Source organism: Rhincodon typus, chromosome 21 (assembly GCF_021869965.1).
Source record: "Rhincodon typus isolate 14 chromosome 21, sRhiTyp1.1, whole genome shotgun sequence".
Lineage (NCBI taxonomy): Eukaryota > Metazoa > Chordata > Chondrichthyes > Orectolobiformes > Rhincodontidae > Rhincodon > Rhincodon typus.
Window position 1 is genome coordinate 4,059,354 of NC_063352.1, and position 12,493 is coordinate 4,071,846.

At 41.0% G+C, this 12,493-nt stretch overlaps 1 protein-coding gene across 1 annotated transcript in view; it reads right to left on the reverse strand.

Moving 5' to 3' along the window:
* Positions 1-2,219: 2,219 nt before the first annotated feature.
* The window catches only part of rrn3 (RRN3 homolog, RNA polymerase I transcription factor), a 38,598-nt gene continuing 28,324 nt past the window's right edge, over positions 2,220-12,493 (reverse strand). Inside the window, exons 15-18 of the mRNA XM_048609510.1 lie at positions 12,106-12,214; positions 8,729-8,881; positions 8,005-8,092; positions 2,220-3,104 (exon numbers count right to left, since the gene is read on the reverse strand). Coding sequence (XP_048465467.1) covers positions 2,952-3,104; positions 8,005-8,092; positions 8,729-8,881; positions 12,106-12,214 — 503 coding nt within the window. The 3' untranslated portion in view covers positions 2,220-2,951. The remainder of the gene's footprint in view (positions 3,105-8,004; positions 8,093-8,728; positions 8,882-12,105; positions 12,215-12,493) is intronic.

Genomic DNA, 12,493 nt, shown 5'->3' on the forward strand with positions numbered 1-12,493 from the left:
CTGGAATCCACATAATAGGACAGATGTGGTAGCACTGGAGAAGCTGCAGAGATTTACGAGGATGATGCCTGGGCTAGACAATTTCAGTTACGAAAAGAGATTGTACAGACTCGGATTGTTTTCCTGAGAGGAGAGAGGACATGATTGAGATGTATCAAATTGTGACAGACATCGATAGGGTAGAGAGAAAGACTTTTCCCCTTGATGGAGGATCAATAACAGGGGCTTAGATTTAAGAAAAGGTGCAGAAGGCTTAGACGAGAAGTGAGGATGAACCTTTTCATCTGGAAGGCAGTGGAAATCTGGAACTCACTGCTTGTCAGGGTGGTGGAGGCAGAAACCTTCATAAGAAATAAGAATTTAGCCATATACTTCCTATGCCAAGTCATACAAGGCTATGGGATTAGAATAGTTAGGTGGCTGTTTTTGAATAGCGCATATGCAATAGGCTGAGACATTTTTCTGTGCTGTACATTTCTGTGACTTCACAAACATAAGAACATTTTTCTGTTAGATGAAAACATTTTCTTTATTCATTTAACAGGATGAGGGCACCGCTGGCTAGGCAGCATTTATTGCCCATCCCTAATCACCCAGAGGGCAGTTCAACCACATTGCTGTGGGTCTAGAATCACATTTAGGCCACACCAGGTAAGGACAGCAGTTTCTTTCCCTAAAGGACATTAGTGAACGAGATGGGTTTTTCCAATAATTGACAATGGATTCACGTTATTATTAGATTCTTAATTCCAGATATTTTATTGAAGTCAAATTCCACCAGCTGCCATGGTGGGATTCAAACCTGGGTCCCCAGAACGTTATCGCGGTCTCTGGATTAGCAGTCTAATGATAATACCACTAGGCCATCGCCTCCCCAAAAAGCCATGATATACTAATCAGAATAGTTGCAAGGGGCTCTTGTGATGTAGTGGTAGTGGCTGTTCCTCTGGGCCAGAGTTGATTCCTGTCCCACCTGCTCCTCAGGATCCACGACACCAGTCTGGAAGTCATCCTCCATTCAAAGGGACTGCCAAAGATCAGGAGGAGGTGTTTTAAAAATGATCTCCAAACATGCATATCATCATTTGAATTCTGATGAAAGGTCATCAATAAACAGGTTTATAATAGAAAAAGTGACATCACAAATAGTTTTTCATGAGCAGAGTGGTTATTCACTAATAGTTGTGCCATTAAAATAGTTATGCCATTAAAAACCCAGTTACACCACATTAAGCGCATCATTGCATTTTTAGACAGTAAATTTATAGCATAAAAAAGGAAATTCTCATCAGTTTTATGATTTCTAAAGTGGCATCACCACAGCGCATTCTGTGGAGCAGCAGGGAATCACAAACAGCTTGTTCAAGATTTTTGCATTTAATGGTGCATTTGCAAATGCCAAATGCTGACAGTTTCACTTCCATTACAACAGCAAAATCTGGATCAATAGTGTTACTGACAGTTAAAAAAGATCAATATGTACATAAATCAGGGTTCTTATGGTGCAGTGGTAACATCCCCACCTCTAGGACAGAAGCTTTGCGTTCAAGTCCTATGGCAGATCTGTGGGCATGGAAGGTATATTTCGTACACAGCCACAAGCAAGTTGATTACCAGCCTGCAAATTCTTCCAATATGCCCAATGGCCAGTTGGTAAGAGCAGGAAAGTCATTCTGCAGGAAACAATGGCAAAACACTGCAGCACTTTGCCCATAAGTCTGGATCAAGACAAAGGAAATTCATGGCACAACCCTTGAAAATTCAGTTGGGAAAAAAGACAGACATGCACATAAAGTGAAGAGTTTTTTTTCAAGTACTAAAATGAATGTAATTCATCAGAATGGATAAATGTCCATTCTGCAAATATAAAATACTTTTTCCAGGTCAGGAAGGTTGTTCGCTAGCAATTATGAATGTAACAGCCCATTAAGAAGTGAGTTTTACTTCAAGTAGCAAAACAGTGCGTCTAACAAAAAGGAGAAAGTTCACATCAAATAAACATGCAAATTACCCAGCAACCTTCCAGTGCTCGAACTCAACATTTCTTTAGGGTGATCTAAACTAAAATGTGATCTACATCTTGCTGCATCACCAGGTACCAAACTGCACACTATACATTGATAATGTTTTGCTGGGAGTAATTAATTTGACCTTACTTCAAATATTTTTAGGCCAGGCAAATTAAAATCATTTTAAGCTAGGGATAAAATATTCCTCCATTTTCCGTTTCAGTAGCTTCTATTTATTGTCAGGATTACACAAGAAAATTGTTCATCAGTGCTTTTATTTAGCTACTTATTTTAAAGTGGCCAATGTCAACAAGTGAAACAATAACACATAAAATGGACAGCAAATTGGAGATTAGCATTAGTTGCCTGCATCAAATTCAAAAATATATATATTTCTTCCAAAAATATGTGGTGAAAAGAATTTGAAACATTATTTTAATTCAGACACTATAAAGATACTTGGGATTACAATTTCAGCATCACGATCCAAACATCATTACCACATTCTGTACATAGTTTTATCTTGAACAGGTAATTAAGGCTTATTTTTCATTAAAAGAAAAGAAATTTGAACCAACAAGAGGAACCCCACAACAGGAACCAAACAAATATGGAACTAAATCAAAGATATTTCAATATTGACAGCAATCATTTAACACAGTAGTATAGTAGCTGTTGAAAATTTACAAATTACTATATGCACAAATATACAAAAATATTTACACAACAATTCAATTATTAAGACAAAGGAACTCAGGAGTTAAGGAAAAATAGTGATCCAGACAAAAGCAAATGTCAGCATACAACATTCCTGGTTAATTGCTGATGTAGCATCTTCATCTCCATCTGAAAATATTATGTCGCTTATGCTTATGAATCAAAAGCAACTGTGATTGAAATCGCATCCAGAAGTTTGCATCTTTATCAAATTTACAATTAAGTTCAAAAATGATGCAGTGGAAACACAGCAAGTGGAGATCCAACACTGCTAGGGCTATGCATATGGGACTCCAAAGAACTTGGTGTGATCCCAATAGTCTCATTTTGCAATGATTCGCCTTTTAAGAAATCATCCTCCTCATCTTCAGCTGTTTCCTAAAAAAATGATCGTGAAGGAACATCATTAAGCATTTTAAAGCCAAATGGCAGTTACATAGTGGCTAATTAAACAACTGAGTTCAAGCCAAATATTTGCAGCCTAGTCAATCGTCAGGACAGGAGAGTTTTGGAATAATAAAGCGGTTCACTCAAAAATAAGAGATAGTAAAAAATAAACTTGCTTATTTATTACAATCTCACAGTGGTAACTGTACACTAGATGACTGCTAGCTTAAGACAGTTCCAGGAGTAATGAAAGATGTCCTCAGCGATAACAATAAAGCATTCGTAAAGTGTTAACCACTTCGGCGTTTGCTTGTTGAGACTCAACATTGGATTTTCCTCAAAGTTAAAAAAAAATGAAGGTTAGAAGAGTAACAAGTAACTTGATTCAAATACAAGGTCCTGAGAAATACATGTAAAAAGGATGTTTCCTCCTTTGACCAAATTTAGAATCAGGAGCTACAGTCTAAAAACAAGAAATTGCGTATTTAAGACAAATTAGGAGAAATTTCTTCTCATTGAGGGCCATAAGTCTTTGGAATTCTTCCTCAAACATGGTGGAGACAGAGTCTTTAAACATTTTTAAGGCAAAGATAGACATATTCTTGATAAGCAAGGAGGCAAAAGATGATCAAAAGTAGGTGCGAATGTGGAGTAATCAGATCAGCCAAGATCTTATTGAATGGTGCCACTGGCTCGAGGGGTCAAGTGATCTACTCCTGCTCCTTGTTCTTATGCTTGTAATAGTAACATAATTAGAATATTTCTGTTCCTTAGCAATGACTATTGCAAAGGTTTTACACAGAATCCACAACAATACACTGAATATCACGCCTCTCAGGAGTAGAATTAGAATCCCTACAGTGTGGAAACAGGCCCTTCGGCCCAACAAGTCCACACCGAACCTCAGAGCATCCCACCCAGATCCATCCCCCTATGACCCACCTAATACACACCCTCTACCTCCCTGAACACTACGGGCAATTTAGCATGGCCAATCCGCCTAACCTGCACACATCTTTGGACTGTGGGAGGAAACCGGAGCACCTGGAGAAAACCCACGCAGACACGGGGAGAATGTGCAAACTCCACACAGACAGTCACCCGAGGCTGGAATCGAACCCAGGTCCCTGGCGCTGTGAGGCAGCAGTGCTAACCACTGTGCCACCGTGTCGCCCAGAAACCATGCTCACTATTCCTGAAGTCATCACAAAAATTGAAGATTTTATCAAAGTTCAGAAAACTCTCTAATTTACCTGTGCCGTTAGACCCAGTTTACTAGAAAGCATGGACCCAATTTCTCTACTTAACAAGAATCACTTATTTATCACAAGTAAACAGATTACAGATTTTAGCTACAGCTAAACAACTATCAGTTGCCGACATATCTCTACTAGTTAAAATTCTAATCTCCTCATAAGACTCCTGTTATGCACATATACAGACAGAAAAACATTGGCATTATGGGTGGAGGGAGAAAGTAGGAAAACAGTTAAGTGGGCCCTGTCCACAGCATTGGCTGAGGTGATCCTTTTGCTTTGTCACAACTTACAGTTCATCAATTGTTCTGCTCCAGCTACTATTCACTCTTGCAGAAGGCATACAGTGACTGATTCACAAATTGTAAAGTCTTTTAGTTACTAGTTAAAAGCCACAGCTTACAATAACTGGTGAGGAAAACTAAACTGGCTTTCTTCAAGAATTAGAATACATTTGACTGTAGAGAGAGGGCAAGACACACCACCTCCCCTTTTGGAGGTCTGAAGGGTTCTGGCCATATTTTCACACCCATCAAGCTGTTCAACTACCTAGGAGCCAATCATGTGATTGTTGGCAGGCAGAGGCCATTTTCATTGACAACTGGCTACCACTTCACAAACCAATCAGCTATTTGTTGATGGTCAGATCTCACCTTCTACATTACGCCAGGTGCCAGTTCGTCTGCAGCTAACCTTCCTCTATTGGTTGAACAAGCCGCACTGTGAATGCCACTCACAATAATTTGGTAACTTGCTTTTAAAAAGTGCAGCAAAGACTTTCCTTAGTTCTCAAAACAGTACCTGTCCCACTTCAGTTCACCAAACATTCAGTAAATTAAAAAGATATGATCTTTATACTGGCACAGACGACTTCCATTCAACGGTAGATGTTTTATTGACTTGACCCCATGAGATACGGCTGGGAAAGGTGGAGAAAGAGGTCACTGAAAGAGCTTAGGATTTGTAGTGCCTGTATTTTTGGGCACAGCAAGTGCTATAGGGAATCCAAAATAGAACCTATGGCTGGAGCTGGCGATATAAGCAATATCAGGCAGCTTGTCATCAACTGTAACATTACAGCAGTCCCTAGGATGCTCTATTCAGTGTTAATTCATTTCATTTTTTTCATGTGAAAGACAAGAATGCAAATTAAGCACAAGGGTTTGCCATAACGGCATGTCTCCCTATGGTGCAGAGAGTGATAATGATTGCATACACCTTATCTTATGAGCACTGATTTCATTTCTGGTATATAATGCAACTAATAGGATTTCACTCTCTCAACATCCTGTTAGTGTGCAATCATGGATAGCACATTAGGTAAGATAACAACCCACCTGTTGTCAACAATCACAAAGCCTTCATTCTACAGCAGTCCATAGTTCCAGCTGTATTTCAGCCACCACAGCAAACCTAAAGATGGCTAGCACATAACAAGACCTATCCACCAAAATGCCTCATCACTCAGGAATAAAGCCCAGACTCATATTTATCCTACATGTAAAAAACAGCTATGCCACCATAGGAAATGTGATACAGGAAACCATGTCATCGTTCTGATCACTATGGACAGGCCCTACAGTATCTGGCTCAAAAGGACTCAAGATTTGGAGTGGCATTCTGCTAATTGCAAAATCTCATCATTCTGAGGGGACAGTTTTTGGAATAAGCAAAATATTAAGTCTTAGGAGGAAGGGATGCGACCACCTAGACAGCTCCTCTCTCCGTGCATTATATATGAAGAACTGGTACCAGTGACCACAAAGTGAATTCCTCATTCACCAAGAATCCTCACCTTCCTATTATCACCTTCCTATTACCATCTTCCCTCCACTACTGACTGTCATATCATCCTCCTTCCCACTGTGCAAAAATGAAAGCCACCAGAAAATTCACATTCCAAAATAAATTTTAAAATGAGATAATGTCATATTGAATTCAAATGTAAATGAAATACACTCAAACACTCCCTGTCTTCCACATGCCTTTGCAATCTTGGTGCTCCTACTTCAGTAGTTGCAGCTTGACTAGTGATAAGCTATTGAATTTCAGTGTAGGTGGCCTTCGAAGTACGAGCTTGAGCAGCTCGAAGCACAGATGGGCCTGGCTATATTCTGAGCTGCAGCAATTTGAGCACTGAATCAGGCTAGGGATGCACTAGACAGGATATGGCTTATAAAGAAACATTTCTTGATCATTCATGTGTGACAATTAAACTTCATACAGAATGCACTTCAGGTAATCAAGCCCTCTGGGCTCCCATGTATTGCTCATCATATAACTGAGAGATTTCAGGACCTCTGTACATGCAGAGTGAAGGGGAAGAAACAAGCTCAGCAGCAGTCTTGGATGACAAGCATAGCCTCCTGGTTTCAGGAAGGACTCCTTCCTGGGCAGTGTGATAGTTGGAGAGAGCCATTCTGCAAAAGAGCAACTTCTGAAGTGGCCTACTCCAAAGATCTTCATCCCTTATCAGTGGCATGTGCAAACACTTCCTGTGGCCTATCACAGACCCTCACTTCTGTTCTTTCTTCCAGTTCCCCTCTTCCACCAGCTTAAAAAACACACGTTTTTCTATTTCTCTTCAGTTCTGATGCAAGGCCTCAACCTGAAACGTTAACTCTTTCTTTCCACAGATGCTATTCGACCTGCTGAGTTTTTCTAGCTGTTTATTGTTCCTGTCATGGCTTTTATTATGGAAAGTAGTAATGTCACCAGACTGCTCTGGAGACATGAATATAAATCCCATGATGACAGCTGGTGGAATTTATATTCAATTAATAAATAAATATAGAATTTAAAAAGCTAGTCTTCATGACAATTGCCATGAAAATCCACCTTGCTCATTCACGTTCTTTAGGAAAGGAAATCTATCTTCCTTACTGGACCGTCATGTGACTCCACATCCACAGCAATGTGGTTGTCTCTTATGGCCTCGTGTAACATTTATTCAAGGCTAATTAGGATGAGCAACAAACCCTGGCTTTCCCAGCAACACCCACATCACATGATAGAATAAAGAGAAATGTTCTTCTGTTTATTCTTTGAAGTTAATGGAATCTGTTAAAAAATGTACCGTTGATCAACATTTTATTAGTGTTTTAAATAGGTTAAAATGTATAATGGAATGAAAATCTGAGCAGAAAAATTGTTAACTATCTTACTAATACAATATAAACATAATATGATCATCCAGGATGTTACCAATGAGATTGTTACTGAACGTTTTTCTGTAATAAATTATCATCCAATTCTTGCAATATTTAACACCAGATAGCTGAAGGTTTCTTTTTAATTCTGATGGCACACTCTCTGTTTGTTGAATTTTCTAGTGTACAAATCACAATTAAATGCATGAATAGGGATTAACTTTGACTCTTAGCTGTTTACTTGCTCACAAGTAATGCATAGTATAACCAGCATTCCTCCACCCACATGCATAAATGTTATTTATGAATTTCCCCACAAAAAAAAATTAACAGAAATTTGTTTACAGAAAAGTGGGTATAAAAATCGTTCTCCACATGAACAATTCAGTTAAATGTGGTACAAAAATGAAAATGACACCAGTTACCTTTTATACATTTACTAAATTATGATTAAAAACCCCTGTAAAAATATTATACTGTGCCTACCAGTTTCGTGATTTTCTGTGGAACCTGAATGTCTTGAAGGCTCAAATCTTCCCAAACCCGATAAATACCATCAAATATTTTCTTAGACCTGTCATAAAAACATATTACATTTAATCGATATATACATACACATGATGTGTGCTCAAATAATATTACAAAATCATTCAAAGTTTTGAACAACCAGTCGTACTAGTTAAAAATTCGTTGATAGCATAACTCGAAAGGTTAACGTGTATCCCTTTTCAGAAGTCCTTACGTTGTAAAATGTTGTTTTAGTATATTACAAAACAAAGGTGAGAATAATTACTCTATTAATAAAGGAACTGTGGCTCTTATAATGTTTAACCGAAAACATAGTATATAGATAATAGCATTATAAATTAAATCTAATAGGTAATAACTTCAAAAAGATAACTATCACAATTCAGCCAGCTAATTGTTCCTTATAGTTGATTTCAGGGCAAAGAATCAAACCATTTGCCCAACTTGTCTGCGCTGGCATTTATTCTCCACATAAGTCTCCTACTAATTTACCATATACTAGCCTTTCAGCAAATCTTTTAATTCCCTTCTGTCGTGTACTTGTCTAAGTTTCCTTCTGAAAATATCAAAGATATTTGCTTCAATCCTTTCCTTGAGTAGTACATACCACACTCGCACTATTGAGTAAAGAAATGCCTCGTTTCTCTTAAGGGTTTAATGTCAAACATTGCTGTGCACAAACCTTTTAAGGATATAGGGATCAAAGGGAAAGAAGCTATCAAGAGGATTTGTGCAAATCTGGATCAAGTCCCCTCCAGTGCTGCTCCTAACAACTGGTATAAGTTGTCGGTTATTTCGTTCAATAACTGTGTAGCAAAAAGCTAATTGAAATTTCCTACAAAATAGAAAAAAAAATCAAATTTATTACCAGATGTAGATCATAGGATATTCAACAGAGATTGATTTATTTTAGATTTTAAAGGCAAAGGGTACAGAGACAAAACAGATATATGGCACTGAGGTAGAGGATCAGTCATGATCCTGCTGAACGGCAGAGAAGACTCAAAGGGCTGAAAGACATAAGCCTGCTCCAATTTTCTATAACTTTATTTACCTGTCTTTACATACCTTTGTTGTAATTTGGTGTTTATCACATTGTAAAAATCAAACTGCTGCCTTGAGATATTTAGTTACTAAAGCATTCATTCTGCAATTGAGTTCCTCAAACTTTCTTCATTGGAGAATAAAGCTTTAGATTTTACAACAAAAAAACAAATTTTCAACGATACATGTTTTGTATAGCACTTTAAACTCCAAACTATTTTCTAGATGACAAGGTGCAGGGCTGGATGAACACAGCAGGTCAAGCAGCATCATAGGAGCAGAAAGGCTGACGTTTCGGGCCTAGACCCTTCATCAGAAATGGGGGAGGGGAAGGGGGTCCTGAAATAAATAGGGAGAGAGTGGGAGGCGGATAGAAGATGGATAGAGGAGAGGATAGGTGGAGAGGAAACAAACAGGTCGAAGAGGCGGGGATGGAGCCAGTAAAGGTGAGTGTAGGTGGGGAGTTAGGGAGAGGATAGGTCAGTCCAGGGAGGACGGACAGGTCAAGGGGATGGGATGAGGTTAGTCAGTAGGAGATGGGGGTGCGGCTTGAGGTGGGAAGAGGGGATAGGTGGGAGGAAGAACAGGTTAGGGAGGCGGGGACGAGCTGGACTGGTTTTGGGATGCGGTAGGGGGAGGGGAGATTTTGAAGCTTGCGAAATCCACATTGATACCATTGGGCTGCAGGGTGTACATCATGTAGTTATAATTCTGGTCTCTAGGTGTCAGGCTGGAAAAGCATAGGGGGTCAGACAGCATCCGAGGAGCAGGATAGTCAACAGTTCAGGCCAAAATCCTTCATCAGCACTAGGGAGGGGAAGGGATGCCAGAAATAAATAGGGGGAGGGGGAGGGGCTGGGGGAAGGATAGGAGATAAGGTGATAGGTGGATACAGGTAGGAGGTATTGTGATTGGTCTGTGGGAAAGGTGGAGCGGACAGGTGAGTAGGAAGATGGGCAGGACAGGTCAGGTTGGGGGAGGGGTGCACATGAGATAAGGCTGGTGGAATTTTGAAGCTGGTGAAGTCAATGTTGAGGCCATTGGGCTGTAAGCTCCCAAAGTGAAATATCAGGTGTTGTTACTCCAGCTTACATTTGGCGTCACTCTGACAGTGGAGAAGCCTGGGATGGACATGTGGTCAGGGGAGTGGGAGGGGGAATTAAAACAGATGGCAATCGGAAGGTTGGGTTGGTTGATGCGTGCAGAGCACAGATGCTCCACAAACCGGTCCCCCAGTCTGCGTTTGGTCTCACCGATATAGCAGAGACCACATGAGGAGCAACGGATCCAACAGATCAGGTTGGATGAGCGCTAGTGAATCTCTGCCGGATCTGGAAGGATTGTTTGGGACCTTGGACAGAGGTGAGAGGGGAGCTGTAGGAGCAGGTGTAACACCTCTTGCGGTTGCAGGGAAAGGTACTGGGCGTGGTGAAGCTGATGGGGAGTGTAGAGCTGATGAGGGAGTCGCGGAATGAACGGACCCAGAGGAAAGCAGTCAGGAATGGAGAGGAAAATATCTTTCTGCTGGTGGGATCTGATTGTAGGTGGCGGGATCTGATTGTAGGTGGCAGAAATGTCGGAGGATGATGCATTGGATTCGGTGGGTGGTGGGGTGGTACATGAGGACTAAGGGGACTCTATTCTTGTTGGCGGTCAGGGTTTTGGAGGGCATGCAGGAAATGGAGGAGATGCAGTTGAGGGCATCCTTAATTACAGAGGAGGGGAAATTACTGTCCCTGAAGTAGGAGGATATTCGTGATGTCCTGGAGTAGAAGCGGCAAAGGCGGAAGAATTGAGTGTATGGGATAACATTTTTGCCGGGGGTGAGAGGAGGTATAGTTGAACTAGTTGTGGGCGTCAGTGGGTTTGAAACGATGTCGGTGGTGAATCGGTTTCCGGAGATGGAGATGGAGAGGTCCAGGAAGGGGAGGGAGGTGTCAGAAAGTCTAAATGAATTTGAGGATGGGGTGGAAGGTGTTGGCAAAGTTGATGAACTGCTTGAGCCCCTCACGGGAACACAAGGCCACACCGATGCAGCTGTCAATATAGCAGAGAAAGAGGTGAGGCATGGTGCCGGTGTAGTTGCGGAAGAGGGACTGTTCCACAAATTCTCCAACAGGCAGGCATAGCTTGGGCCCATGTGGGTGCCCATGGCTACCACTTTGGTTTGTAGGAAGTGGGAGGAATCAAAAGAAAAGTTGTTGAGAGTGAGGACTGGTTCAGCTGAGCGAACGAGAATGTCAGTGGAGGCTTTTAGGTCCTCCGTGTGGGGGATGCAGGTGTACAGGGACCGTACATTCGTGGTGAAGATGAGGTGTTGGGGGCCAGGGAATTAAAAGATTTGGAAAAGATGGAGAGCGTGGGTTGTGTTACAAACGTTGGTAGGGAGTTCACGGACCAAAGGGGAAAGAATGGAGTCGAGGTAGGAAGAGATGAGCTCGGTGGGGCAGGAGCAGGCAGAGATGATGGGTCGACTGGGCCAGTTGGGTATATGGATTTTGGGTAGAAGATAGAAACAAGCAGTGCAGGGTTGGGGAACTATCAGGTTAGAGGCTGTGGACGGGACATCTCTTGAAGTGATCAGGTTGTTGATGGTCTGGGTGATCAGAATGGGGTCATGATTAAGGAGACAGTAGGAGGAGGTGTCAGAGAATTGACATCTGGCCTCAGCGATGTAGACTTCAGTACGCCATACTTCAACCTGAAGTATGGCATACTGACCTGTACATACGCCGGTTTTGACCTGAAACTTTGACTTTCCTGCTCCTCGGATGCTCTGACCTGCTGAGCTTTGCCAGCCTCACACTATAGACTCTGGTTTCCAGCATCTGCAGTCCTTATTGTCTCCATATTTAAATAAGTCTTGTTTTGCTTAACATCGAGTAGTTTGACCAGTCACATCACATTTGGAACACGCAGTTCACATCTACCGTTAAAATAAAAAAAAAGTTAAGGTCTAGGTACCTTAAAATATTTTCAGGGGGTCTGGTCTGGTCTGTAACAAATAATACTTACCTAGTAATAGCTGCGAACAAGTTGACAACGGATGGTAAACAGACTTTTAGAGGATTCAGCTGGCACATCACTATGCGTTCAAAATTTAGATTCTGTAAGTATGCTAAACCTGTACACCAAGGGAAATGATACAATGATACAATAATAAGCTCCTACTTATTTCTTTTTGATATTTCTTTTAACATTTACTGTACAACACTTAAAATAAATTACACCAATTTAAAGAGCCTTCAATAGAAGCTAAAGATAAAAGGAAATTCCTAAGAATTTTACTTTCAAATACAGCACGGACAGGGTCCCTTCGGTCCACCCAGTCCATGCTGACCATAATCCCAAACTAAAACTTGTCCCACCTGCCTGAGCTTGGCCCATATCCCTCCAAATGTTT